The sequence below is a fragment of the Myotis daubentonii genome, chromosome 7 (genome assembly GCF_963259705.1).
Source record: "Myotis daubentonii chromosome 7, mMyoDau2.1, whole genome shotgun sequence".
Lineage (NCBI taxonomy): Eukaryota > Metazoa > Chordata > Mammalia > Chiroptera > Vespertilionidae > Myotis > Myotis daubentonii.
Genome location: NC_081846.1, coordinates 86,289,334 through 86,314,234, shown reverse-complemented (window position 1 = coordinate 86,314,234; position 24,901 = coordinate 86,289,334). Strand labels below are relative to the sequence as shown.

Here is a 24,901-nt window from a genome sequence, read left to right as displayed (position 1 = left end):
CCTGTACGGGTGGGAGCCGGCTGGTTTGCCCTGAAGGGTGTCCTGGATCAGGATGGGGGTCCCGCTTGGGTGCCTGGCCAGCCTGGATGAGGGGATGATGGCTGTTTGCAGCTGCTCACACACCCTTCAGGGTGGGGGTCCCCACTGGGGTGCCTAGCCAGTCTGGGTAGGGGCTAAGGGCCGTTTTCAGGCTGGCGGGCGACTGAAGCTCCCAACTTCTCCGTTTTTTCTTTAATCTGGGATTTATTTACCTTCTACGGCTATCACTGGAGCTGAGAGCTGGCTTTAGCTCTGAGGCCTGGCTGCAGCTCTGAGACCTCGGCTACTGAAAGCAGGGATCTGGGTTTGTTTGGATTCAATAATTGAAACACTGTTGCGATCCTGCTGGCTGAAGCCCGGCTGGCCGAAAGCAGGTTTCTGGGTTTTGTTTAACTTCTATAATTGCAACATTGTTTCTTAGAGTGCAAGCTCAGAGGCCGGCAGTGGCAGGCGGGGAACCATGGTTTCTTCCATCACTGGAGCAAGCAAGCCTCCTGTTCGCTTCAGCTGCCTGGCTGGCGGCCGCCATCTTGGTTGGCAGTTAATTTGCATATCGCCCTGATTAGCCAATGGGAAGCGTGTTGGAACTACGGTTAATTACCATGTTTGTCTATTATTAGATAGTATTAATACTTATAAGAAAGTCATTTGTATGTGATATTAACATCCTATCTAATAAAAGAGTAACATGCAAATTGACCATACCCCCGAATGCTTCCCATTGGCGATACAGGGTGATATGCAAATTAACTGCCAACCAAGATGGCGGCCAGCAGCCAGGCAGCTGAAGCGAACAGGAGGCTTGCTTGCTCCAGTGATGGAGGAAGGCAAGGTTCCCCGCCTGCCGCTGCTGGCCTCTGAGCTGCAGTCTAAGCAACTATGTTGCAATTATAGAGGCTAAACAAGCTCCAGATAGCTGCTTTCAGCTAGCCGGCCTCGGAGCTTAGAGCGGCAGTTATGGCAACAGTGTTTCAATTACAGAAGCTAAACAAACCTAGAAACCTGCTTTCAGCAGCCGAGGCCTCAAGCTGGAGCCGGCCTCAGAGCTAATCCGGCTCTCAGTTCCAGTGACAACCATAGAAAGTAAATAAATCCCAGAAAAAAAGAAAAAAGAAAAAAAGAAGAACCTGGGAGCTTCAGTAACCCGCCAGCCTGAAAACAGCCCTCAGCCCCTCACCCAGACTGGACAGGCACCCCAGTGGGACCCCCACCCTGAAGGGGGTGTGACCAGCTGCAAACAGCCATCATTTCCTCATCCAGGCTGGCCAGGCACCCCAGTGGGGACCCCCACCCTGATCCGGGACACCCTTCAGGGCAAACCAGCTGGCCCCAACCTGTGCACCAGGCCTCTATCCTATATAGTAAAAGGGTAATATGCAAACTGACCCTAACAGCAGAAGGACTGGGAATGACTGGTCACTATGACACACACTGACCACCAGGGTGCAGACGCTCAATGCAGGAGCTGCCTGCAACCCCAGCAGGTCCAGGGGTCCCCAAAGGTGTGGACGGAGTCAGCGAAGAAGGAATGACATGGAGACAGCGTTCAGTTGATCAGCAGCCTAGCCAGGATCTCAAGCCAAGTTCTGGTCAGGATCTCCAGCGAAGTTCTGGTTAGGATCTCCAGACAGGTTCTGTGTCCATATTCTCTTGCTAGGTTCTCCAGCCAGGTTCTCCAGGTTCTCCAGCCAGGTTCTGTAGCCATGTTCCCTCGCTAGGTTCTCCAGCCAGGTTCTGTCCAGGTTCTCCAGCCAGGTTCAGTCACCAGGTTCTAGTCAGGTTCTCTTGCTATGTTCTATCCAGGTTCTATAGCCAGGTTCTGTCTCTAGGTTCTGTGGCCAGTTTCTGTCCAGGATCTTTTGCCATGTTCTCTCCTGCTAAGTTCTTCTGTCTCTAGGTTCTGTGTAGATTCTGTGTCTAGGTTCTGTGTCCTGTTGTCTTGTTACATCTGTATTTATACCAGTTGATTCCAATCCTATCAATCTCTATTCCAAAGGTTAGGGCGTTTCTTATCTCTATTCCAGGGAGTAAAGATTATGTAGCTTAAGCATGATTTTTCATAGTTAAAGTGATTAATTACCCGCCTGGCACTTAGTTAAGGGGTTTTATTCCCTCCCTAACTTCAGGGGAAAATCCCTACCTGGGGAAACAACCTTTTTCAGAGAGGTGACCTTGGTTAAAACACATAGTGCCAAGAAGGTGAGCAAACATATTAAGAACAGTATGCCATATATGCCAGGTCCCTTGAAACAGCAAGGATGGACCAGCTTCCGGCACTGCCCTCTGGTGGTCAGGGCACTCTCACATGTGAGGAGCTCTGCTCAGCCACAAGCCAGGCTGATGGCTGCCAGTACAGCGGTGGTGTCGGGAGCCTCTCCTGCTTCCTCAGCAGTACTACGGATGTCCGACTGCAGTTTAGGCCTGCTCCCTGCTGGCAAGTGGACATCCCCTGAGGACTGCTGGGCTGCCAGAGGGATGTCTGATTGTCATCTTAGGCCCAATCCCCCGGGGAGCGGGCCTAAGCCAGCAGGTGGTCATCCCCTGAGGGGTCCCAGACTGCGAGAGGGCACAGGCCAGGCTGAGGGACCCCTCCTGCCCCCCGAGTGCACAAATTTTTGTGCACCGGGCCTCTAGTTAATATATAAATACAGCTATGATTTGGTACTCATATTAGGACATCACACTACAGTAGAACTAGTTATGAAATCATGTTCAACATTTTTATAAATATCAAGTGAATAAAGTTTAAGTTTCTGGTTAGATACAGAAGAAAAAAATGTTATTTTGTTATGATGCAGTTTTAACAGAAAATAATCAGAAAAGCATTTACTTTGATTTTAATATTTGAAAGGAGTGTTGCAAATAAGTTAAGAGCTAGAACAAATACATTTTTAATTAAAACAACCAAGTTGATAGGACGTAGACTCTTTCTCAAGAGCAATTTCAAGGAAACCAATTTCAAATTAACATTTTACTGTGCAGGTCCTTAGTAATGTCTAACTGGAAACAGGGTACCTAGGACTGTAAAAGGGAGGATTCTGAATAATTTCAGTAGCTACATCCACTAAGGTAGGCATCTCTGAGTTCTCATGGTATTTTTTTCTCCTTTCCTAAATGACCAAACCACTAATATAACATCAATATTTATATTTAATAGAGAAACAGTATTTTCCTCAAAAATCTAAAAGTAAGAAATAATAAATTAACTTCAAAACTTTTTTGAACAAATGCTGAATTACATCATTCAAATTGAAGAGTCAACTTATCACAGCAAAATGGTATAGCCCTAACTAGCTAAATCCTTCCTATATCAAGGCATTTTCATTGATGGCATTCCTTCTGGGTGGATTATTAACAGACCAATCAGGATAGGATGAGGGTAAGCCAGGAAGGAAGAAAAACAAGTGCAGTAAATTTTATTGCTCAAACACATATAATGATGTATTTTTTTTGTTTCGTATATTCTTACTTCAAGGAACTTATACTATTATTTTAAATTTATTTTTATAAGCATTCAGGGCATAGTAATGGCAAAGCCTCAGATAGCCTAAGCAATGACTTGGACTCTGGAGGCATGGAAGTCCCAGGGAAAAGGGAAGAATCCTAAAGTTATATCTACAGTTTAGGATAAAAGGGTTTAACTATTTAACAATTTACTGACATTATAAATGACTGTAGATTTTTCAACATTAAAAAAATGCCCAAGGATTAAAAATGGCAGCAGAGTAAGTCGATGCTGCACGGACATGCTCCAAGAAACAAACTGGTATTACAACTAAAATACAGAAAAACTTTCTGAATAATCAACAGAAAACTCGCAGGAGAGAACCCTGACACCTAAGGACCAAAAGTGGAGACTGCATGGAGACCAGCAGGAGGGGTGGAGGCAAAAGGACTGGCTGGGTGCCCACAGACAGCAACTGATGGCCCGGAGAGATATCTCAGATGTGGGGGGTTGCCACTGAGAACTCTGGGATCTAATCCTGAAGCTGGGCACCCAAACATAGAGCACCGAAACTGAGGAGGGTTCCCACAAACATCAGGCTGTGAAAAGCAGCGGGGTGCTGTCTGCCAGAGTAACAACTGAAAACATGGATCATTCACAAACATAAACCACATGTTAGGATACAAAACAAGTCTCTACAAGTCCAAGAAGATCAAAATCATATCAAGCATCTTCTCAGTTCACAGTGAAACGAAATTAGAAATCAACTACAGGAAAACACACAAAAACATTCAAACACATGAAGGCTAAATAGCATGTTATTAAACAATGAATGGGTTACCAAGGAGATCAAGAAAGAAATGAAAAACTTCCTAGAAACCAATGAAAATGAACACACAACCCCAAATCTCTGGGACACAGCAAAAGCAGTCCTGAGAGGGAAGTTCATATATAGCACGACAGGTATACCTCAAAAAACAAAAAAAATCAGCAATAAACTATTTAAACCTACAACTTAAAGAAGTAGAAAGAAAACAAGAAAAGCTCAGACCAAGTAGAAGGAAGGAAATAATAAAGATTAGAGCAGGAATAAATAACACAGAAACTAAAAAAACTATACAAAAAAATCAACGAAAGCAAGAGTTGGTGCTTTGAAAGGATAAACAAAATTGATAAACTGTTAGCCAGACTCATCAAGAAACAAAGAGAGAGGACCTAAATAAATAAGATCAGAAATGAAAGTGGAGGAGTAACCACTGACACCACAGAAATACAAAGGATTGTAAGACAATATTATGAACAACTATATGCCAACAAGCTGGACAATGTGGATGAAACAAATTCCTAGAAAAATACAATCTCCAAAAATGAATCAGGAAGAATAAAAAACCCTGAATAGGCCAATAACAACTGATGAAATATAAGCAGTAATCAAAAAACTTCTATCAAACAGAAGCCCAGGTCCAGACGGTTTCACAGGGGAGTTTTACCAAACATTCAAAGAAGAACTAACATCTATACTTCTCAAACTATTTCAATAAATCCAAGAGAAAGGAATACTTCCAAACTCTTTTTTATGAGGCCAGCATTATCCTAATTCCAAAACCTGATAAAGACAGTACAAGGAAAGAGAATTACAGGCGAATGTCCCTGATGAACACAGATGCTAAAATCCTCAACAAAATATTAGCAAATCACATCCAACAATATATTAAAAAGATCATAAACCAGATCAAGTGGGATTTATTCCAGGGATGCAAAACTGGTACAAATTTGCAAATCAATAAACGTGATATATCACATAAACAAATTGAAAGACAAAAGTCACATGATCATATCAATACATGCAAAAAAAATATTCAACAAAGTGCAACACCCATTTTCTCTTTTTTAAAATATATTTTATTAATTTTTTACAGAGAGTAAGGGAGAGGGATAGAGAATTAAAAACATCGATGAGAGAGAAAAAATGGATCAGCTGCCTCCTGCACACCCCCTACTGGGGATGTGCCCGCAACCAAGGTACATGCCCTTGACCAGAATCAAACCTTGGACCCTTCAGTTCACAGGCCGGCGCTCTATCCACTGAGCCAAACCAGTCAGGGCAGCAACACCCATTCTTGATAAAAACGCTCAGCAAAGTGGGAATAGAGGGAGCATATCTCAACATGATAAAAGCCATATATGACATATACCCATTATCATACTCAATGGGCAAAAACTAAAACCATTTCTCCTAAGAACAGGAACAAGATAGGGATGCCCACTCTCACCACTCCTGTTAGACATAGTACTGGAAGTGCTAGCCATAGCGATCAGCCAAGAAGCAGAAATAAAAGGCATTCAAATTGGAAAAGAATAAGTAAAACTGTCATTATTTGCAGATGACATGATATTGTACATAGAAAACCTCAAAAACTCCATAAAAAAACTACTAGACTTAATAAATGAATTTGGTATTGTAGCAGGATACAAAATCAACACCCAGAAATCTATGGCTTTTTTATACACCAATAATGAATTCACAGAAAGAGAAACTAAAAAAACAACCCAATTTACCATTGCAACAAAAAATATTAAGATACCTAGGAATAAACTTAAGGAAGTAAAAGACCTTTACCCAGAAAACTACAGGATGCTAAAAACAAGAGAGAGAGGAAGACATAAACAAATGGAAGAATATACCATGTTCATGAATTGGTAGAATCAACATCATTAAAATGTCCATACTACCCAAAGCAATCTATAAATTCAATGCAATCCCCATTAAAATGCCAACAGCATACTTCAAATACATAGAACGAACTCTCCAAAAATTCATCTGGAATAAAAAAAGACCCCAAAAAGCTGCAGCAATCTTGAGAAAAAAGAACAATGTTGGAGGGATCATAATACCAGATATCAAACTATACTACAAAGGCACTGTTCTCAAAACTGCCTGGTATTGGCACAAGAAAAGACCTATAAACCAGTGGAAAAGAACAGATAACACAGAAATCAACCCAAGCCATTATGTTCCAATTAATATTTGACAAAGGATGGAATGTTCTAAAGATGTCATAAAGTCCATCTGATCTAGTGAGTAGCTTAGGATTACTGTTTCTTTCCTAATTTTTTGTCTAGAGGACTTATCCAGTGATGTTAATGGGGTATTAAAGTTTCCTACTATGATAGTATTGTTGTCAATCTCTCCCCTGATATCTTCCAGAAGGTTTTTTTATGTATTTGGGTGCTCCAGCATTGGGTGCATATATGTTTACCAGAATTATATTCTCTTGTTGTATTGATCCCTTTAGAATTATGAAGTGGCCTTCCTTGTCTCTTGTTATGGTCTCCACTTTGAGGTCTATTTTGCCAGATATAAGTATTGCTACCACAGCTTTTTTTTTCAATTCCATTTGCCTGATAAATATTTTTTCCATCCTTTCACTTTCAGTCTATGTGAGTCCCTTGTTCTGAGGTGGGTCTTCTGTAGACAGCATATATATGGGTCATGTTTTCTTATCCATCAGTCCCTCGATGTCTTTAGATTGGAGCATTTAGTCTATGTTTAATGTTATTATTGACAGGTACTTGCTTGTAGCCATTTCTGTACTTTATGCCTGTGTTCCTCCTCCCTTTCTATTTCTTCTTTTTACAGCATTCCCTTTAGCATTTCTTGCATTTCTGGCTTGGTAGTGATAAACTCTGTTAGCAATTTTTTTGTCTGAGAAGCTCCTGATTTCCCTTTCAATTCTGATTGATAGTCTTGTTGGATAGAGTATTCTTGGATTCAGTCATTTGCTTTGCATCACTTTGTATACTTCATTCCTTTTCCCTTCTAGCTTGGTGTGTTTCTGTTGAGAAATCATTAGATAATCTGATGGGGGATCCTTTGTAGGTAACTCTCCATCTCTCTCTTGCAGCTTTTAAGATTCTTTGTCGTGAACATTTGCCATTGTAATTATGATGTTTCTTGGTGTGGGTCTTTTGGGATTCATCTTGCTTCGGACTCTGTACTTGAGTGACTATTTCCTTTCCCATATCAGGGAAGTTTTCTGTCATTATTTCTTCAAATAGATTCTCTAATCCAGTGGTTCTCAACCTTCCTAATGCCGCAGCCCTTTAATACAGTTCTTCATGTTGTGGTGACCCCCAACCATAAAATTATTTTTGTTGCTACTTCATAACTGTAATTTTGCTACTGTTATGAATCGTAATGTAAATATCTGATATACAGGATGTATTTAGGCGACCCCTGTGAAAAGGTCGTTCGACCCCCAAAGGGGTCGAGACCCCCAGGTTGAGAACCGCTGCTCTAATCTGGCACCCCTATTACGCATACTAGTATGTTACCTTGTTTCGTGTTGTCCCAAAGCTCCCTTAGGCTCTCCTCCTGCTTTTTTAATTGTTTTTCTCTAGTTGCTGTTCAGATTGGGCTTGTTTCTATATCTTATCTTCTAACTCAGTAATTCGGTCCTTCGCTTCTTCTAGTCTACTGTTGAAACCTTCCATAGCATTTTTCATTGTAGCTATATCATTTTTGATTTCTTCCTGAATTTTTGCACAGGTTGTTGATTTTCTCATTCATATGGTTTATGAACTGTATGACCATTATTCTGAATTCTTTCTGTCATACTGCATGCCTCTGTTTCACTTATTTCCTTTCTTGGCGATTCCTTCTTTTATTTCCTCTGGGGATTGTTTTGTTGTCTCCCCATTCTAACTATCATTAGAAGGTCCAAAAGGCAAGTTGCGGGGGCCTGAACCGTGTGCAGTGGGAGCGTCACACCACCTGAGTGTCACTGGAGAGCTCTGACACCAAGGCGTGTGGCTGCCGTGGGTCGGTGGGAGCCATGCACGCTGAGAATCAGTCATCAGTGCTCAGTGCTGCCTCTCGTGTGGAGAATGAGGGTCCCCGGTCTACTTGGAGAGCCGGGTTGCACAGCTACTCAGTGTCAGGGGGAGGCCCACTCCTGCGCCGTGGGAACCAGACTCCTGTATGAGGGCCCAGAGTTGAAATCAGGTAGCGGAGCTGCCCTGTGTTGGAGGGAAGCCCACTCCTGCGCCATGGGAAACAGAATCCCATGTGTGCACAAGTCCAGAGTCAAAGTTAATTTGCACAGCCGCCCTGTGTTGGCAGGAGGACTGCTCGCGCAGAGTGGGTCTGGCAGGTCCTATGCCACCGCAGCAGGCCATCAGGGAGGGAGATGGGCTCTGTGACTCACAGAAATCTGCAACTGGGATGTCTGGACTCTTGGTGTCCATGGGTCTGCATCTGTGGTGGCAGGTCTTTGTCCCGATTGGTTGTAAGATCCTGGATTGCGTCTGAGACCAGATTGGGTGGTGATGAGGCTGGAATCCAAGTCACAAGTAGTCCTGTTCTTCAAGATGGCATGCTCTCTGTGCCCGCCCCAGAGTATCCCGTGGTGGCAGTGGGGTTATGCAATCCAAGACAGCCCAGTCTGGCAGCCCCCTGGAAGACCCACAGTATCTAACTATCACTATCGCGCCCTCTCTCTCTCTCTCTCTCTCTCTCTCTCTCTCTCTCTCTCTCACACACACACACACACACACACACACACACACACCACACACTCCTCTATCGCTCCCTCACTCTCTCACACATTCTCCCTCCCTGCCTTCTTGCCGGTCACTATCTTTTTTCCAGTGTCAGTGAATATTTAATTATTTATTGGATGATCCTGTTAAAAGCGTTGCTCAGAAGAAAAAAAAAGAAAAAGAACGTTGCTCAGGCATATCAAACTAGACCCGTGCCAATTTAACACCTTTTTCCATTACAAATTTGTTCTCCTTTCTACATCTCATCTGTTGTATATCATTTAAATCTGACTTTCTTTCCAGATATGCCTGTAGCTAAAACATCTCTATCCAATTGGTCATTTATTTCTACTATTTCTACTTATAAGATGTGCCCCAAATTTGATCCTCCACTCATTGCCAATATTTTAGTTCAGGACTTCATTATTTTCACTTGGATTACTGCAATAACCTGGGAAACAGACTCCCGTGTGTGTGCAAGTCCAGAGTCAAAGTTAACTGCATGCCTCTGCTTCACTTATTTCCTTTCTTGGTGATTGCTCTTTTTCTTTCCTCTGGGGATTGTTTTATTGTCTCCCCATTCTAACTATCACTAGAATGTCCAAATGCCAAGTTGCGGGGGTGGGAGAGAGACCTGGTCTCTGGGTACTCAGTCTCTATTTCTCATCTGTTCTCTATCCTTGCTCATAAAAACATTTTCTAAAACATAATCACCTCACTTCACTTGTTAAAAGTAAATTGGCTATTAACAGATCCTAAAAAAGTGAAGACAATTAAATGCCATCCAAATAAAAAGCAACTTATTTCTTTTTTTTTAACATATTTTATTGATTTTTTTACAGAGAGGAAGGGAGAGAGATAGAGAGTTAGAAACATCGATGAGAGAGAAACATCGATCAGCTGCCTCCTGCACATCTCCCACTGGGGATGTGCCCGCAACCAAGGTACATGCCCTTGACCGGAATCGAACCTGGGACCTTTCAGTCCGCAGGCCGACGCTCTATCCACTGAGCCAACCGGTTTTGGCAACAACTTATTTCTTAACATGATTAAAAAATATATGGAAATGACTGGATAATACACGTCATGTTGTTTCTCAAAACTTTTGTTTTTTAAATGTAAACCATTTAATTCTAAATCAAATCACTTTCCCAACAGTGAAAATTAGCAACTGTTCAAGGTATGCCACTGTACATGGTGACCTTTTCTGTCTGTGGCTGGGACCTGATCCTGACCCACAAAGGCAGTAGGAGTAGAGACTAAGAACATAGAAAACACACACAAATGAAAGGAAAACTGCCTTGGCAGGGGGCAAGGTGGTGAGCCTGCAGAGAGGTGGCGAGAAGGGGGCTCTATTTCAGGCTGGGCCAGCAGTGCCAAATCGGCTTTCCTGCCCCAGCTCCTGGCAGAGGATGAGTGGGGACCTAGAAGATTAAAATCGAAGGGCAGGTAGCCAAACTGGCTTTGCTACTTGGTTCCTAGGATACCATTGTTGGTAGAGCTCATCTGGGCTCACTTCCTTTGATTCCAAGTGATTATACCTTTTTAAATGCACACCTGAGGATATATTTTTACTGACTTTAGAGAGAAATGGAGAGAGAGAGAGAGAGAGAGAGAGAGAGAGAGAGAGAGAGAGAGAAACATCGATTGGTTGCCTCTCTTATGCATCCTGATCAGGGATCGAACTTGCAACCTGGGTATATGCTCTGACTGGGAAGCAAACCTAAAACCTTTGGAGCTACGGGTTGATGCTCCAACCGAGCCATCCAGCCAGGGCTCTAAAATGTTTTAAAAATGGGTATTGAACCATGAAAAACAATGTTATAGTAATAATATAATACTTGATTCAGCATAGTCAGAGCTATAATGCTTGGCACAGGGTTAATTTAGCTCATGCAAAAAATATGAATGAATAAACTGGACAAACTATTTCAACATAATTTGTTGTTTAATTAAAGGAAGGGTCAGGTGATAATTCTGTAATTATATTTGAAAAAAGAGTTTTTAGTAATTTATATATACATTTTTTTTTTTTTTAAAAAGAAGATACTGAAACAGGAGGCTTACCTTGCAAATACCCTGTCCTTATTTGCTTTTTCTTTGCCATACTGAACTGACTGGACTTCAGTTCTCCCACTGAAATACATAAATATGCACAATAAAATACTGAAGAGAATTATAAAATAATACACCACATGATTACATTACAATCTCTTAAGAGATAAGATATTTCTAGCAGGGAAAAGAAAGCAGAGGATAAGGAAAGACTGGAATACATCCCAGTTCTACCTGAATGGATGAAAATTAAGTTCTCTCATTAATCAATAGAGATGTGTTCCATAGACACTTCCTTATTTGGGAGTAAATGTGAGAGAAATATTTTGCATGAGAGGAATTCCTTCTCTGCTATGTCCTATAAAAGCACTCCCTCTAGACCAGTGGTTCTCAACCTGTGGGTCGCGACACCTTTGGCGGTCGAGCAACCCTTTCACAGGGGTCACCTAAGACCATCCTGCATATCAGATATTTACATTACGATTCATAACAGTAGCAACATTAGTTATGAAGTAGCAATGAAAATAATTTTATGGTTGGGCATAACATGAGGAACTGTATTTAAAGGGCCAGAAGGTTGAGAACCACTGCTCTAGACTGAGATAGGCTGTTGTGTCTCAGCTCATCTAAGCCCTGCCCTTACCCGAGAGCAGTGATGGGGAACCTATGACACATGTGTCAGAGGTGACACGTGAACTCATTTTTTTGGTTGATTTTTCTTTGTTAAATGGCATTTAAATATATAAAATAAATATCAAAAATATAAGTCTTTGTTTTACTATGGTTGCAAATATCAAAAAATTTCTATATGTGACACAGCACCAGAGTTAAGTTAGGGTTTTTCAAAATGCTGACATGCCGAGCTCAAAAGGTTCGCCATCACTGCCCTAGAGTGCTGTGGTTTAGCTGGAGTCTCTACTACCACTTAATGAAGGGCCTAAAACATGGAGTCTTGAAGAATAGCTCTTTCCTTAGATAAGCTTTTACTCCTTATCTACTGATAATGGTTACAGATACAAAGACTGGTTACATTGTGGCCAACCAAAGAACTTGTATGCATATATGCATAACCCATGGACACAGACAATAGGGTGGTGAAGGCCTGGGGCAGGGGCAGGCTAAAACTGGGGGAGGGGGGGACATATGTAATACGTTCAACAATAAAGATTAAAAAAAAAAAAAGACTGGTTATATCCCCATATTCTTTCATGTCCAGACACAAAAAAATTCCAGATTTTTGTATATAGAAAGGAACTAAGAACAGAAATATGATTTGGAGTTGAGCACTATAGAGTGTTTGTCTTGAAGCTGAATTGTCTAGCAAACACGGTTTATGCACGGGAACTGACCCTTCATTGTGGTACTCCAATGATTCCAGACCAAATCATATATAATAAAAGCCTAATATGCAAAGTGTCCGGTCATCCACTTGGGCCATTAAACAATCAAAGCATAATATACTAATGATATGCTAAGACCAGTCAAGTGCTCGCTATGATGTACACTGACCACCGGGGGCAGACACTCCAACCAGTAGGTTAGCTTGCTGCTGGGATTTGGCTGATCAGGGCTAAGTAAAATGGGCCAGACACGCCCTGGAGCCCTCCCATGTCCCTCCCCGGCCCCAATCGTGCACTGGTGGGGTCCCTTGGCCTGGCCTGCACTCTCTCACAATCTGGGACCCCTTGGGGAGATGTCGGAGAGCCAGTTTTGGCCTGATAGCAGAATGACTGGTCACTATGATGTGCACCGATCACCAAGGGGCAGATGCTCAATGTACGAGCTGCCCCCTGGTGGTCAGTGCACTCCCACAGGGGGAGCGCTGCTCAGCATCTCCCACCTCCACAGCAGTGCTAAGGATGTCCAATTGCTGGCTTACGCCCGCTCCCTATGGGGAGCGGGCCTAAATTGTCAGTTGGACATCCCCCGAGGGCTCCCAGACTACAAGAGGGCACAGGCAGGGCTGAGGGACCCTCACTGAGTACACGAATTTTGTGCACTGGGCCTCTAGTTTGTTAATAAAAACTTCGTTCTCAGAGAATTTGCTACTTGACACATCACATTTACCTGCGAATGTACATAAATGTCTAATATATCAAATATAAACATTTACATATGCAGATATCTAATACATATAAAAGCAGCCACATGGGTTTCCAAAGCTAAGCAACAATTGTAAGATCATCTTTCATGGATAAGTATAGCTATATGTAAATAGAATGGCATGTCTGTTGAAACTTTAATGGAAATGTTAGAAATGTTACTATGATTTTTAAAGTTAGATAAGTTGAAGTTTAAGAAATTATATTTCCTTTAAGAAGGATAAATTATACTTGCAACTGCAAATAAGGTATCAAATTAATATTCACTATTTTGTGTGTCCACATTAGTACAATGATTTTAATCCCCTAGATATCTTGAAACAGAGATAATAAAGGTGTATGTATGAGGAGGTTGGTGGAAGAACAAATCGTGTGATATTCCAACTTCCATCTCTCAATTGAAATAACATTTCAATATTTTAAGTATTGCGTTAATTCTAATATTCCCAACTACTGCTTATTATGAGGGGAAAAAATGTTTTACTTAATGCATACTCTCTGCAATATGACTGTCCAGGTAAACTTGGTCATGCTGCCATTGCTACCTCATTTACCCAATTATTTAATCACTAGAGGCCCAGTGCACGAAATTTGTGTGGGGGCGGGGGGGGGGAGAGGAAGGCCCCTCAGCCCGGCCTGCACCCTCTCCAAAATGGGACCCCTCAGGGGATGTCCAACTGCCTCTCACAATCTGGGACTGCTGGCTCATAACCACTTGCCTGCTCGCCCCTAACCCCATCTGCCTGCTTGATAGCCTCTAACTGTTCCCCTATCAGCCTGATCACCCCTAACTGCTACCCTTCTGGCCTGATCGCCCCTAATCACCTCTGCCTCACCCCACACCCAGGACCCAGGATTCCCTCCTCCGGCCATTCGCAGGCACCAGTACCCGGGTAGGCTTCAGCCACAGGGGACTGGGCGGGTGGCTTTCCCTGGGCCGCAGCCGCAGGTGCCTGGGACTGTGGGGTGGGCGGATTGTCCCTCTCCCAGGCCACAATCCCAGCCGCTAGCGCTAGGGACTGCAGGACGTGTGGCTTGTCCCTCTCCTGAGCCAAAACCTGGCTGGTTCCCATTCCTTTTTTGTGAGCTCATTTGTGCCTGGCTGGTCCCCATTCCTCTCTCCCCAGTGTTGAGTGTATGAGTTGTTACCACGTGATGACCATTTGCATATTAGCTCTTTATTATATAGGATTCTGATTATTAAAAAGTGTTTTCATAATGTTTCCAAAGTTCTTTAAACTACAAATATAAAACAATTTTACAACTATAGAATACTGTATATGGCTTATACATATATTTAACTTAATATTAACTGAGCTGTCAGAGGCCTCAATCCTGTCCTGTGTTATTCTAAGTTTTGTAGGAGACTAGAGGCAACAAACTCTTATTTTCTACTTTCTTTTGCAAGTTGGCTTTCAGGTAGGTTCTGCTTTTATTCTGGTGGGAGATCAGAAAGCAGACCAAGTCAACGCAGAACACTGGCTGACTGCAGTAGCTGCCGAAACAATATGGGGATAGGACACAAGGATAAACAACATGTTGTCCATGGTACCATCCTGATCAAAGCAGGACCTCTCTGGCAGGTCCAGAATTGACCAAGATATTGTCTCTAACAGTGTAGGAGCTGATGCAGCTTGTGGACTCTGGCACAGAGGTAACACAAGCTTCTGATCCTAAGGCATTACCCATTCTTCCTATTTGCTTCTCCAAAAACCATCCTTCTTTCTGCTTTTCCAGCCTAGCAGCCATGTAATCAATTCCCTCAATTAAATTGCTTTGATTTAAAAAAATCAAAAGAACTTTCTGTATACTTGACTCATAAATTAATTCTCCAGTGAAGTGGATCCAAATGGAACACTATTACTCAAAAGGCTAGATATTAACAAGTTGAATTTCATAAAAATAAAATTGAAATATGAGGGAACAATTACAGGTTTAGAATTGATATTATCCATAATATTATTCTCTAGGGGTTCAAGATTATTACTACTTATTTTTCAATTACAGTTTACATTCAATATTAATTTCAGGTGCACACCATAGTAGTTAGACAATCATATACTTTACAAAGTGGTCCCATCTCCCTGAAATTTCAAATACCCACCTCGCACTGGATATAGTTACTACATTATTTACTATATTCCCTATACTGTACATTACATCCCCATGACTATTTTGTGACTAACAATTTGTACTTAATTCGTTCACCTTTTTCACCCAGCTCCACAACCTTTCTCCCATTGGCAATCAGTTTGCTCTCTGTATCTATGAATCTGTTCCTATTTTGTGTGTTCGTTTATTTTACCCTTTAGATTCCATATATAAATGAAATCATATGGCATTTATCTTTCTCTGCCTGAATTATTTCACTTAGCGTAATACTCTCTAGGTGCATCCATGTTGACACAAAAAGATTTCATTCTTTCCTTAAGGCCAAGTAATATTGCATTGTATATATGTACCCCCATTCTTTAATCCACTCGTCTACGGATGGGCACTTGAGATGCTTCCATAGCTTATGTATTGCAAATAACACTGCAATGACTATAGGGATGCATATATTCTTTCGAATAAGTGTTTTAGGCTTCTTCAGATATATATCCAGAAGTAAAATTGCTGGCTCATAAGGCAGTTACATTTTTAATTTTTTTATGAACCTCCATATTATTTTCCACAGTGGCTGCACCAATCTGCATTCCCACCAATAGTGCATAAGGGTCCCCCTTTTCTCCACATCCTCGCTAACACTTGTTGTTGTTGATGATAGACATTTTTTTTATATATATATTTTATTGATTTTTTTTACAGAGAGGAAGGGAGATAGTTAGAAACATCGATGACAGAGAAACATCGATCAGCTGCCTCCTGCACACCCCGCACTGGGGATGTGCCCGCAATCAAGGTACATGTCCTTGACCAGAATTGAACCTGGAACCTTTCAGTCCACAAGCTGACGCTCTATCCACCGAGCCAAACTGGCTAGGGCGATGACAGACATTCTGATAGATGTGAGGTGATATCTCATTGTGGTTTTAATTTACATTTCCCTGATGATTAGTGATGTTAAGCATCTTTTCATATGACTACTGGCCATCTTTGGATAAGTGTCTATTCAGGTCCGCTGCTCATTTTTTAATTGGATTGGTCTTTTTGGCATTGAGTTGTATGAGTTCTTTAAAAATTTAGGATATGAACCTTTAGGAATTCAGGATTATTGAATAAAATGCAAAAACGTTACCATAATGTAAGAGCACTAAATTCTGACAGTAAAATATTTATCTTTAGAACAATAAAAAATAACAATTGGTAAAAGAATAAAGGTTATAATTCAAACAATATAGAAAAGCATAACAAAAATAATTTTTAAAAAATCCAACAAGAGCCAGAGTCCTACCCCTAAAAAAATAATCTCCATTGCAAGCAGTTAAAATTTTTTCTTAAACTCTATATATACATGTAAATGGCTACAAATATGGACATAATTCTATTATAATGTGATTATGGTATAAGTGCCACTTTTAATGAAAACAGTATCAAAGTAAGTTCCCTTTCAATAAAAGACTGACATTCATTAAAAAAAGGTTAGGAAAACCTTAAGGAGCTGGTGTATTAATGTTTGATTTTTGTTAATATGGATTCTCATACTTCCATTAATCCCTTGCTTCCTCTTGTTTTCTTAAGTTATACCAATACTTTTACTTTTTAAATTTATATAATATTTAAATTCTATTATATAGTCATAATTAGAGGCCCAGTGCATGAAATTCATGCACTCAGGGGGGGTGTCCCCCAGACCGGCCTGCACCCTCTCACAGTCTGGGAGCCCCTGGGGAATGTCCAACAGACAGCTTAGGCCCGCTCCTCGCTGGAAGCGGGCCTAAGCTGTCAGTTGGACATCTTTAGCGCTGCCGTGGAGGCAGGATAGGCTCCCTCCACCCCGTAGAACTCTCTAGCCATGAGCCTGGCTTCTGGCTGAGCAGTGTTCACCCTGTGGGAGTGCACTGACCACCAGGGGACAGCTCCTGCATTGAGCATCTGCCCCCTGGTGGTCAGCGCACGTCATAGCAACCGGTTGTTCTGCTTTTCGGTCAATTTGCACATTAGCCTTTTATTATATAGGCCACTGTTCAAGAATCAGTTCTATATTTAAAGGGCTTAATCTTCATTCTTAGTTCTTTTTGCCAGATTCTCCTTGATCTATTTAATTAATTTATTTATTTACATTTATTGATTTTTAGAGAGAGGAAAGTAAAGAGGGAGGGAGGGAGGGAAGCAGAGAATATGGGAGGAAGAGAGGGAAGGAGAGAGAAAAACATCAATTTATTGTTCCATTTATTTACGCATTCATTGGTTGATTTTGGTATATACCCTGACCGGGGATTGAACCCACAACCTTGGAATATTGGGACAACACTCTAACCTACTGAGCTACCCAGCCAGGGCCAGTTCATGAGCTATTTTTTGTTTGTTTGTTAATTCTCACCCGAGGATATATTTTTCCACTGATTTTTTTAGAGAGTCTAGAAGGGAGGGAGGAGACAGAGAGAGAAACATCAATGTGAGAAAGACACATTGAATGGTTGCCTCCTGCATGTGCCACTATCAGGGACTGGATGGAGCCTACAACTGAGGTAAGTGCCCTTCACTGGAAAGTGAAACTGGGAACCTTCAGTGCGAGGACTAACGCTCTATCCCAGCGGTTCTCAACCTGTGGGTTGCAAACCCTTTGGGGGTTGAAGGACCCTTTCACAGGGGTCATCTAAATACATCCTGCATATCAGATATTCACATTACGATTCATAACAGTAGCAAAATTACAGTTATGAAGTAGCAACAAAAATGTTATGGCTGGGGGTCACCACAACATTTGGAACTGTATTAAAGGGTCGCGGCATTAGGAAGGTTGAGAACCACTGAAGGTAGAGTCTATCCACTGAGTCAAACCAGCTAGGGTTCATGAGCTAGTTTAATTTATCTCCTGAATAGCTCAATTTTACTATTAAATATTTTCAAAGTATATTTTTATTGATTTCTGAAAGGAAGGGAGAGGGAGAGATAAAAACATCAATGATGAGAGAGAATCATTGATCCGCTGCCTCCTGCGTCTGAGACCCCTACTGGGGAACGAGCCTAAAAACCGGGACACTCAATCACTGAGCCATTCCAGCTGGGCACTAGTAAATATTTTTTAAAAATGGGTTCAGAAATGTTACATTCTGTGAGGATTTTTATTTTTGTTAATGTCTAAATTTCAATGGCAACCTGGCTAAGTATAATATATTTTTTGGTATATGTTTTATAATATATGAATATTATGTATTGGTATATGTTTATAAACATATATGTTTTTCCCCTTTTAGACATGGTAGTCAAGCTATATATAAGTCTGAAAAAAAGTTTCTGCATGCCCACCATTGGGGATCGAGCTTGCAACCTGGGCATGTGCCCTGACTGGGAATTAAACCAGCGACCTCTTGGTGCATAGGACAATGCTCAACCAACTGAGCCATACTGGCCAGGGTTGGATAAAAAGCTTTGTCGTTCAATATTTAAAAATATTTAATCCAAGCTGATAAATCTCTAGTGAGACTATTCAGGAAAAAAAGAGAAGAAACATATTATCAATATCAAAAACGACAGAAATGACATTCCTACAGATTCTAGAGCTATAAAGATAACAGGGAAATATTATAAACTTTATGTCAAAAAATTCAACAACTTAGATGAAATAGATAAGTTTCTTGAAAAACACTTAAATCTTGAATTACTTTATAGCTAATAAAGAATTTTCATGTGTTGTTCAAAAGCTTCCAGTAAATAAAACTTCTGGCCTACATGGATTAATTGGTAAATTCTATCAAACATTTCAAAAGAAAATAATACCATTACCACAGAAAGTCTTCTAGAAAGTTGAAAATGAGGAAATACTTCCCAACTTATTTATTTTTCCCCCAACTCATTTAATGAGGCCAAAAACCTAACACCAAAACCTGGCAATGACATTATTAGAAACCTACAAAATAATATCCTTCATGACTATGAATGCAAAAATTCTAAATAAAAATTTAGCAAAGTGAATAAAATAATATAAGAAAAGGGTAAAAGATGATGATAAAGTAGGGTTTATCACTGGAATGTAGGGAAAGTTTAACACTTGGAAAATCAATGTCATTCATCATATAAAGAAACTTAAAAAAAAGGCTTTGCTTCTAAAAGAAAAAAAAAACAAAATAAAATGAAAAAGAAAAAACAATTAAAAAGAGAAAATAAAAAAAAACAAAGTTGGAGGACTAATACTACTGAATTTAAAACTTATTAGATATAAGAGCAAAAATAAGTCTGTAAAAATCTGAATTATTGATTTTCAACAAAGGTGCAAAAGCAAGTCAGTGGAAAAAGGATAATCTTTTCAATAAATTGTGCTGGGACAACTGGATGTCCATATGCAAAAACAAAAAAAACCAAAACAAACCCCTAACAAAATCAATCCATCCTTTCCACCATATACAAAAATCATTTCAAATGAATCATAGACCTAAATCTTAAGAGCTAAAACTATAAAACTCATAGAAGAAAACAGGAATAAATCTTAGTGACCTGGAGTTAGGCAAAGATTTCTTAGCTATGAAACCAAAAGAAAAATCCATAAAAACAAACTTGCAATTTGCACTTCATCAAAATTATGTGCTCTTCAAAAGACACCAGTAAAATGAAAAGATAACAACAAATATTGGTGAGAATATACTGAGTGGAACTCTCATACATTGCTGGTGGGTACATACAATGGTACAAACTCCTTTAAAAAAATGATTGACAGTTTCTGAAAAGTTAAATATACATCTAGCACATGATCTGGGCATTCCACTCTTAGGTATTTAATCAAGGGAAATTAAAGCAAACATTTCACATGAATGTTCACAGTAACTTTATTAAGAGCCCAAATTTGGTAACAACCCAAATGGGGAAACAAACCACTTGATATCAAGTGAACAGATAAAAAAATTATAGTATACCTATACAATGGAATACTACTCCACAATAAAAAGAAATGAACCATCAATACATGTAACAACACAGACAAATTTTAGAATAACTATGCTTAGTAAAAGAGGCCAGACTAAAATACAAACATGCAATATACATGCTTAAACTGACATAAAACCTTAGAAAAACAAACCATTTACATATATTTATATATACAGTAAAATATAGTGTTGGTTTCATGGGGATATAAAAGAGTGGGAGAAAGGAATTATAAAAGGGTTTGGGGAAACATTTTGGGTAGATATGCTTGCTATCTTGAGTGGTGATGGATTAATGGGTATGTATCTCCAAACATCAATTTTAAAACTTTAAATATAGTAGCTTATTATATGTCAATTTCACCTAAATAAAGCTGTTTCGAAATGCAAAACCTGCTAGTACTAGGCCCATATTGCCCCAAGGGCAGTAATAGGCTGAATGGCAGGTGTTGCTCTTCTCCCCACCAATATTTTCTTGTTTTAAACTCATTTCTTTAGCTCCTTCATTAAAAAAAAAAAAATCAATATCCATGTAGAAATTTCATTTTTTTTCAGTGATGATTTTTCCCCAAACTGATTATTTAACTCTTTTGTATTTGTCATCATCATGATTAGATTTTGTTTGCTGTGTATAGTTTGGATAAAATTCCTGATTTTTTTTCTCATCTTATTTGAGACCTGTTTGAATTATAGTGAAAGGCTGGATATTACAATCTACTCATTTCTTTGCTGCTAAGTAAAATGGTGTGTGCATTATTTATATTTATCCTAGAGGCCCAATACATGAAATTCATGCAAGAGTAGCTGCCCTGCCCCCTCCCCCCCCCCCCCTGCTGCCAGCACCGGGTCCCTCTGGTACCCGGGACCTGGGCTTCCCTCCTGCCACTGGCAGGCACCTGGGACCTGGCTTTCCTTGCAGCCCTGGCTTCATCCAGAAGATCCTCTGGTCTAATTAGCATATTATGCTTTTATTATTATAGAAGATTGTATTTTCAAGGACAGAAAAAGAGTATAGGTAAGTATAGTCCTTGTACAATAACTCTGGGGGTTGCTTGGTTAGGAATTAAATTTATTGAGACCATTATGGTCAGTACTGTTCTCTCATTAGAGATTTCTTTTGTCTTTGCTGAGGTATAGTACCAATATTTAATGTTTAGTAAAGTTTTCCTTGACTTTCACCATTGATCTAACACTCACTCTCTCTATTTACCTTTGAATTTGCAAGTAGCACTGCCTTAGTTTTTCCAATATTGCTTTTAGGAAGGTGAGCTAGGAGTTAATCATGACACCAAGCGACTTAAAAATCTGCTGTGCCTGAAAAAATAAAGTCTTTATTGATTTTAAAGAGGGAAAGAGAGAGAGAAACATTGATCAGTTGCCTCCTGCACTATTGGGCATCGAGCCTGAAACCTGAGCATGTGCCCTGACCTCTTGGTGCATGGGACAAGGTTAAAATTTCCCCAATTATGTTTGAGTTGCTACTGAATTTTTGGGGGGAGGGGAAGGCACGCATTTTAAATAGAATACCCTGTACGAAGCCTTATGCTGTTATTTTTATCTGATTAGCTATCCCCCAAAGATTGTTGCCTTCAGGAAAAAAATAAAAGCTATCACAAATAAAAAATACAACAATATTAGGAAAAGAACATGGGGCTACTTGAACTCTTTACAATAAAGGGTTTGAGAACTCACACATAAAAAAAGCAAAGTATTAGTATGCTTATGCAGAAAACAGCGTACAAATAAAAGGTGTCTTGGAACAAAGAAGTTTTCTTGTAAATATTTATAAAAACAGTAGAAATTATAACATTTCTAGAATATAAATAATTAAATATCATTCATTAACTATAGGAACTAATGAAATGAAATAAAGTCAATGAAACAAGTTTCTCACAAGAACCTACAGAACTTTTTATTGATATAGTTATGGAGATTTTGATTCTGTAGGTATGTATGAGTAACAATTCTATGGTTCAATAAACTATACCTTTAATTTAAAGGGAGGAAAAATCTAGCAATGCAGCAGTAATGCATAAGCAATACTTACCAGTACCGGAATTTTGAACCTAATGTAAAATAATGTGCAAAAAAATTCTTTTGAGGTGGAAGGGGTCTGTCCAAACGGAAGAAGGTGTGATGTTCTACACAAGCTTTCCACAAATTTTTGCATGCTCTGTAGTTCACCATATTAAATCCCAATAAGGTTTCTCTGGATTCATGCTGTAATAAATAACAAAAAGCAGAGAATACCAGGAATATATCAAGATCAATGCTCCATTTACTTTTTATAGGTAAATATTCTAGCCTTACAAACACTAATCACTCATTTATTTTGTTGTTGTTATTATCTAATAAAAAAAGCAACAAAATAAATGGAAAGGTTTCTAAAATGTGGGGCTTATTACAACTCTTAGTTTTACTTTAGAACATAGTTAGAAATAAGTTTAAAAATTGATGTATCTTTTTCAAAACTTTCTAGCTCTAATTTGTTTCAAAATATAATACTGGCCCTGGCAGGTTTTCCCAATGGTTAGAGCGCCAGCCTGTGCTCTGAAGGGATGTGGGTTTGATTCCTGGTCAAGGGCACGTACCTGGGTTGCAGGTTCCATCCCTGGCCCTAGTTGGGCATGTGCAGGAAGCAACCAATCTCACATCGATGTTTCTTTCTCTCTCTCTCTCTCTCTCTCTCTCTCTCTCTCTCTCTCTCTCTCTCTCTGAAGAGCAATGGAAAAAATATCCTCAGGTGAGGATTGACGACAACAACAAAAATAATAATCCTGGCTGCCCTAGCTGGTTTGGCTCTGCAGATAGAGCACTGGCCTGTGGTCCGAAGGGTCCCAGGTTCGATTCCAGCCAAGAGTACATGCCCAGGTTGTGGACTCAATCCCCAGTAGGGGGAGTGCAGGAGGCAGCCGATCAATGATTCTCATCATTGATGTTTCTATTTCTCTCTCTCCCTTCCTCTCTGAAATCAATAAAAATAAATAAATAATAAATAAATAAATAAATAAATAAATAATAATAATCCTGGCCAATAAATTAAACTGTAAGATATGTCATCACATCCTTTAATATCTCTAAGCTTACAAATCTGTTTAAGTGCTAAATATGTAGATAAAAATATTCAGCACTTCTAAACACTATTATGAAACTCAAATTACAATTGAAATAAGTAGCAACAGAATGGAGCATTTCTTTAATTTTTCTCTATAAGTTTGATTTAAATAGCTTCATTGAAATTAGCTATATAAAGTGAGGCACATATGTCATAAGTGTACAGCTCTGATTTTCACACAATAAATGCAATCATTTAACTAACCTCAAACCAGATCAAGAAATGATCATTACTAGCACCCCTGAAGTATCCTTGTTCCCGACTTTCTACCAGATTACCTTGTTTATGAACTTTATATGCATGAAATCATACATATATTATCTTTTGCTTTTAGGTCTGACTTTTATTTGATATTATATTTCTATATTCTATTCATCCATATAATTATGAAGCAGTGATCCACTCATTTTCATTCTACACAGCATTCTATCATATGAACATACCACTATTTATATATCCATTTATTGTTGACAGACATTTGATGTTTTCAATTTGGGTATGTATAAATATTGCTATTTGCAGTATATTCCTGCATGTTGTCAGATGCACACATGTGCATATTTCTGCTGTTGGATCAAAGATATGTATGTGTCCACCTTTAGCAAATAATACCCAACAGTTTTCCGAAATGTTAAATATATATATATATAAATACACACACACACACACACACACACACACATATATATATATATACATATACATATACATATACATATATACACACACCTTCCTACCAGCAGTGTGGTTCCACATACTCATCACTGATTTATCAGTATTTTCATTACACTATTCTGGTGGATGTGAAGAAGTATCCCATTGTTGTTATCATTTGTACTTCCCTGATGATTAATGAGGTTCAACATCTTTTCATGTTACTGGCCATGTGGATATCCTAATTTCTGCAGTGTCTGTTCAATCCACTAACATATTTTTAGGTTAGATTGGATATACAACCCAGGATGTGGTGTGTGTGTATTACATATATAGTCTGTGATACTTCACTCTCTTAATGATGTTTTTTGATAAATACAGTTATTAATTTTAACACAGTTCATGTTATTGAATTTTTCTTTTAAGATAGTTTTTCTTTTCTGTCCAATTAAAGAACTCTTTGCCCATCAAAAGGTCATAAAGATATTTTTTCATAACTAAAATACAGTAAAATGCCCAGGTATAAATATTAAATTACTGTTAGAAGATAATATGCTTAAAATATCACTTCTAGATCATCAAAGAATTCTTAATTATTCTTAAGGGTTGCTTTGCATGCATTACATAGTTACATGTTATACCACATACCACAAACAATGAAAAATGACAGAGAATGTCTCAGAATATGACTGCAGTAACTGTTCTGTGGTCCCTCTTTTGACACTTAACTTCAAAGTCTATATATGATTCTGACATTCTACCAATAATATTTGGAATGTAACAAACTTTCCAATACATATTGTAAACAATAGATATGGTAAATGTGGTATTGAGAGATAAGTAGGTTCTATAAAGTTTGGGTATTTAAAAACAAAGAGATATTTCAGAGAGAAAACATTAGAAGGCACATTCGGCAGAGTGTGTCTGT

The 24,901-nt window shown here is 39.3% G+C and overlaps 1 protein-coding gene across 10 annotated transcripts in view; it reads right to left on the bottom strand.

The window, feature by feature from the left end:
• Window positions 1-24,901, bottom strand: part of PTPN4 (protein tyrosine phosphatase non-receptor type 4) — a 230,908-nt gene that overhangs the window by 78,918 nt on the left and 127,089 nt on the right. For all 10 annotated transcript variants that reach the window (XM_059704692.1, XM_059704696.1, XM_059704697.1 and 7 more), the window contains 2 exons: window positions 22,252-22,424; window positions 11,093-11,161 (listed from right to left, as the gene is read on the bottom strand). In XM_059704692.1, coding sequence (XP_059560675.1) covers window positions 11,093-11,161; window positions 22,252-22,424 — 242 coding nt within the window. The remainder of the gene's footprint in view (window positions 1-11,092; window positions 11,162-22,251; window positions 22,425-24,901) is intronic.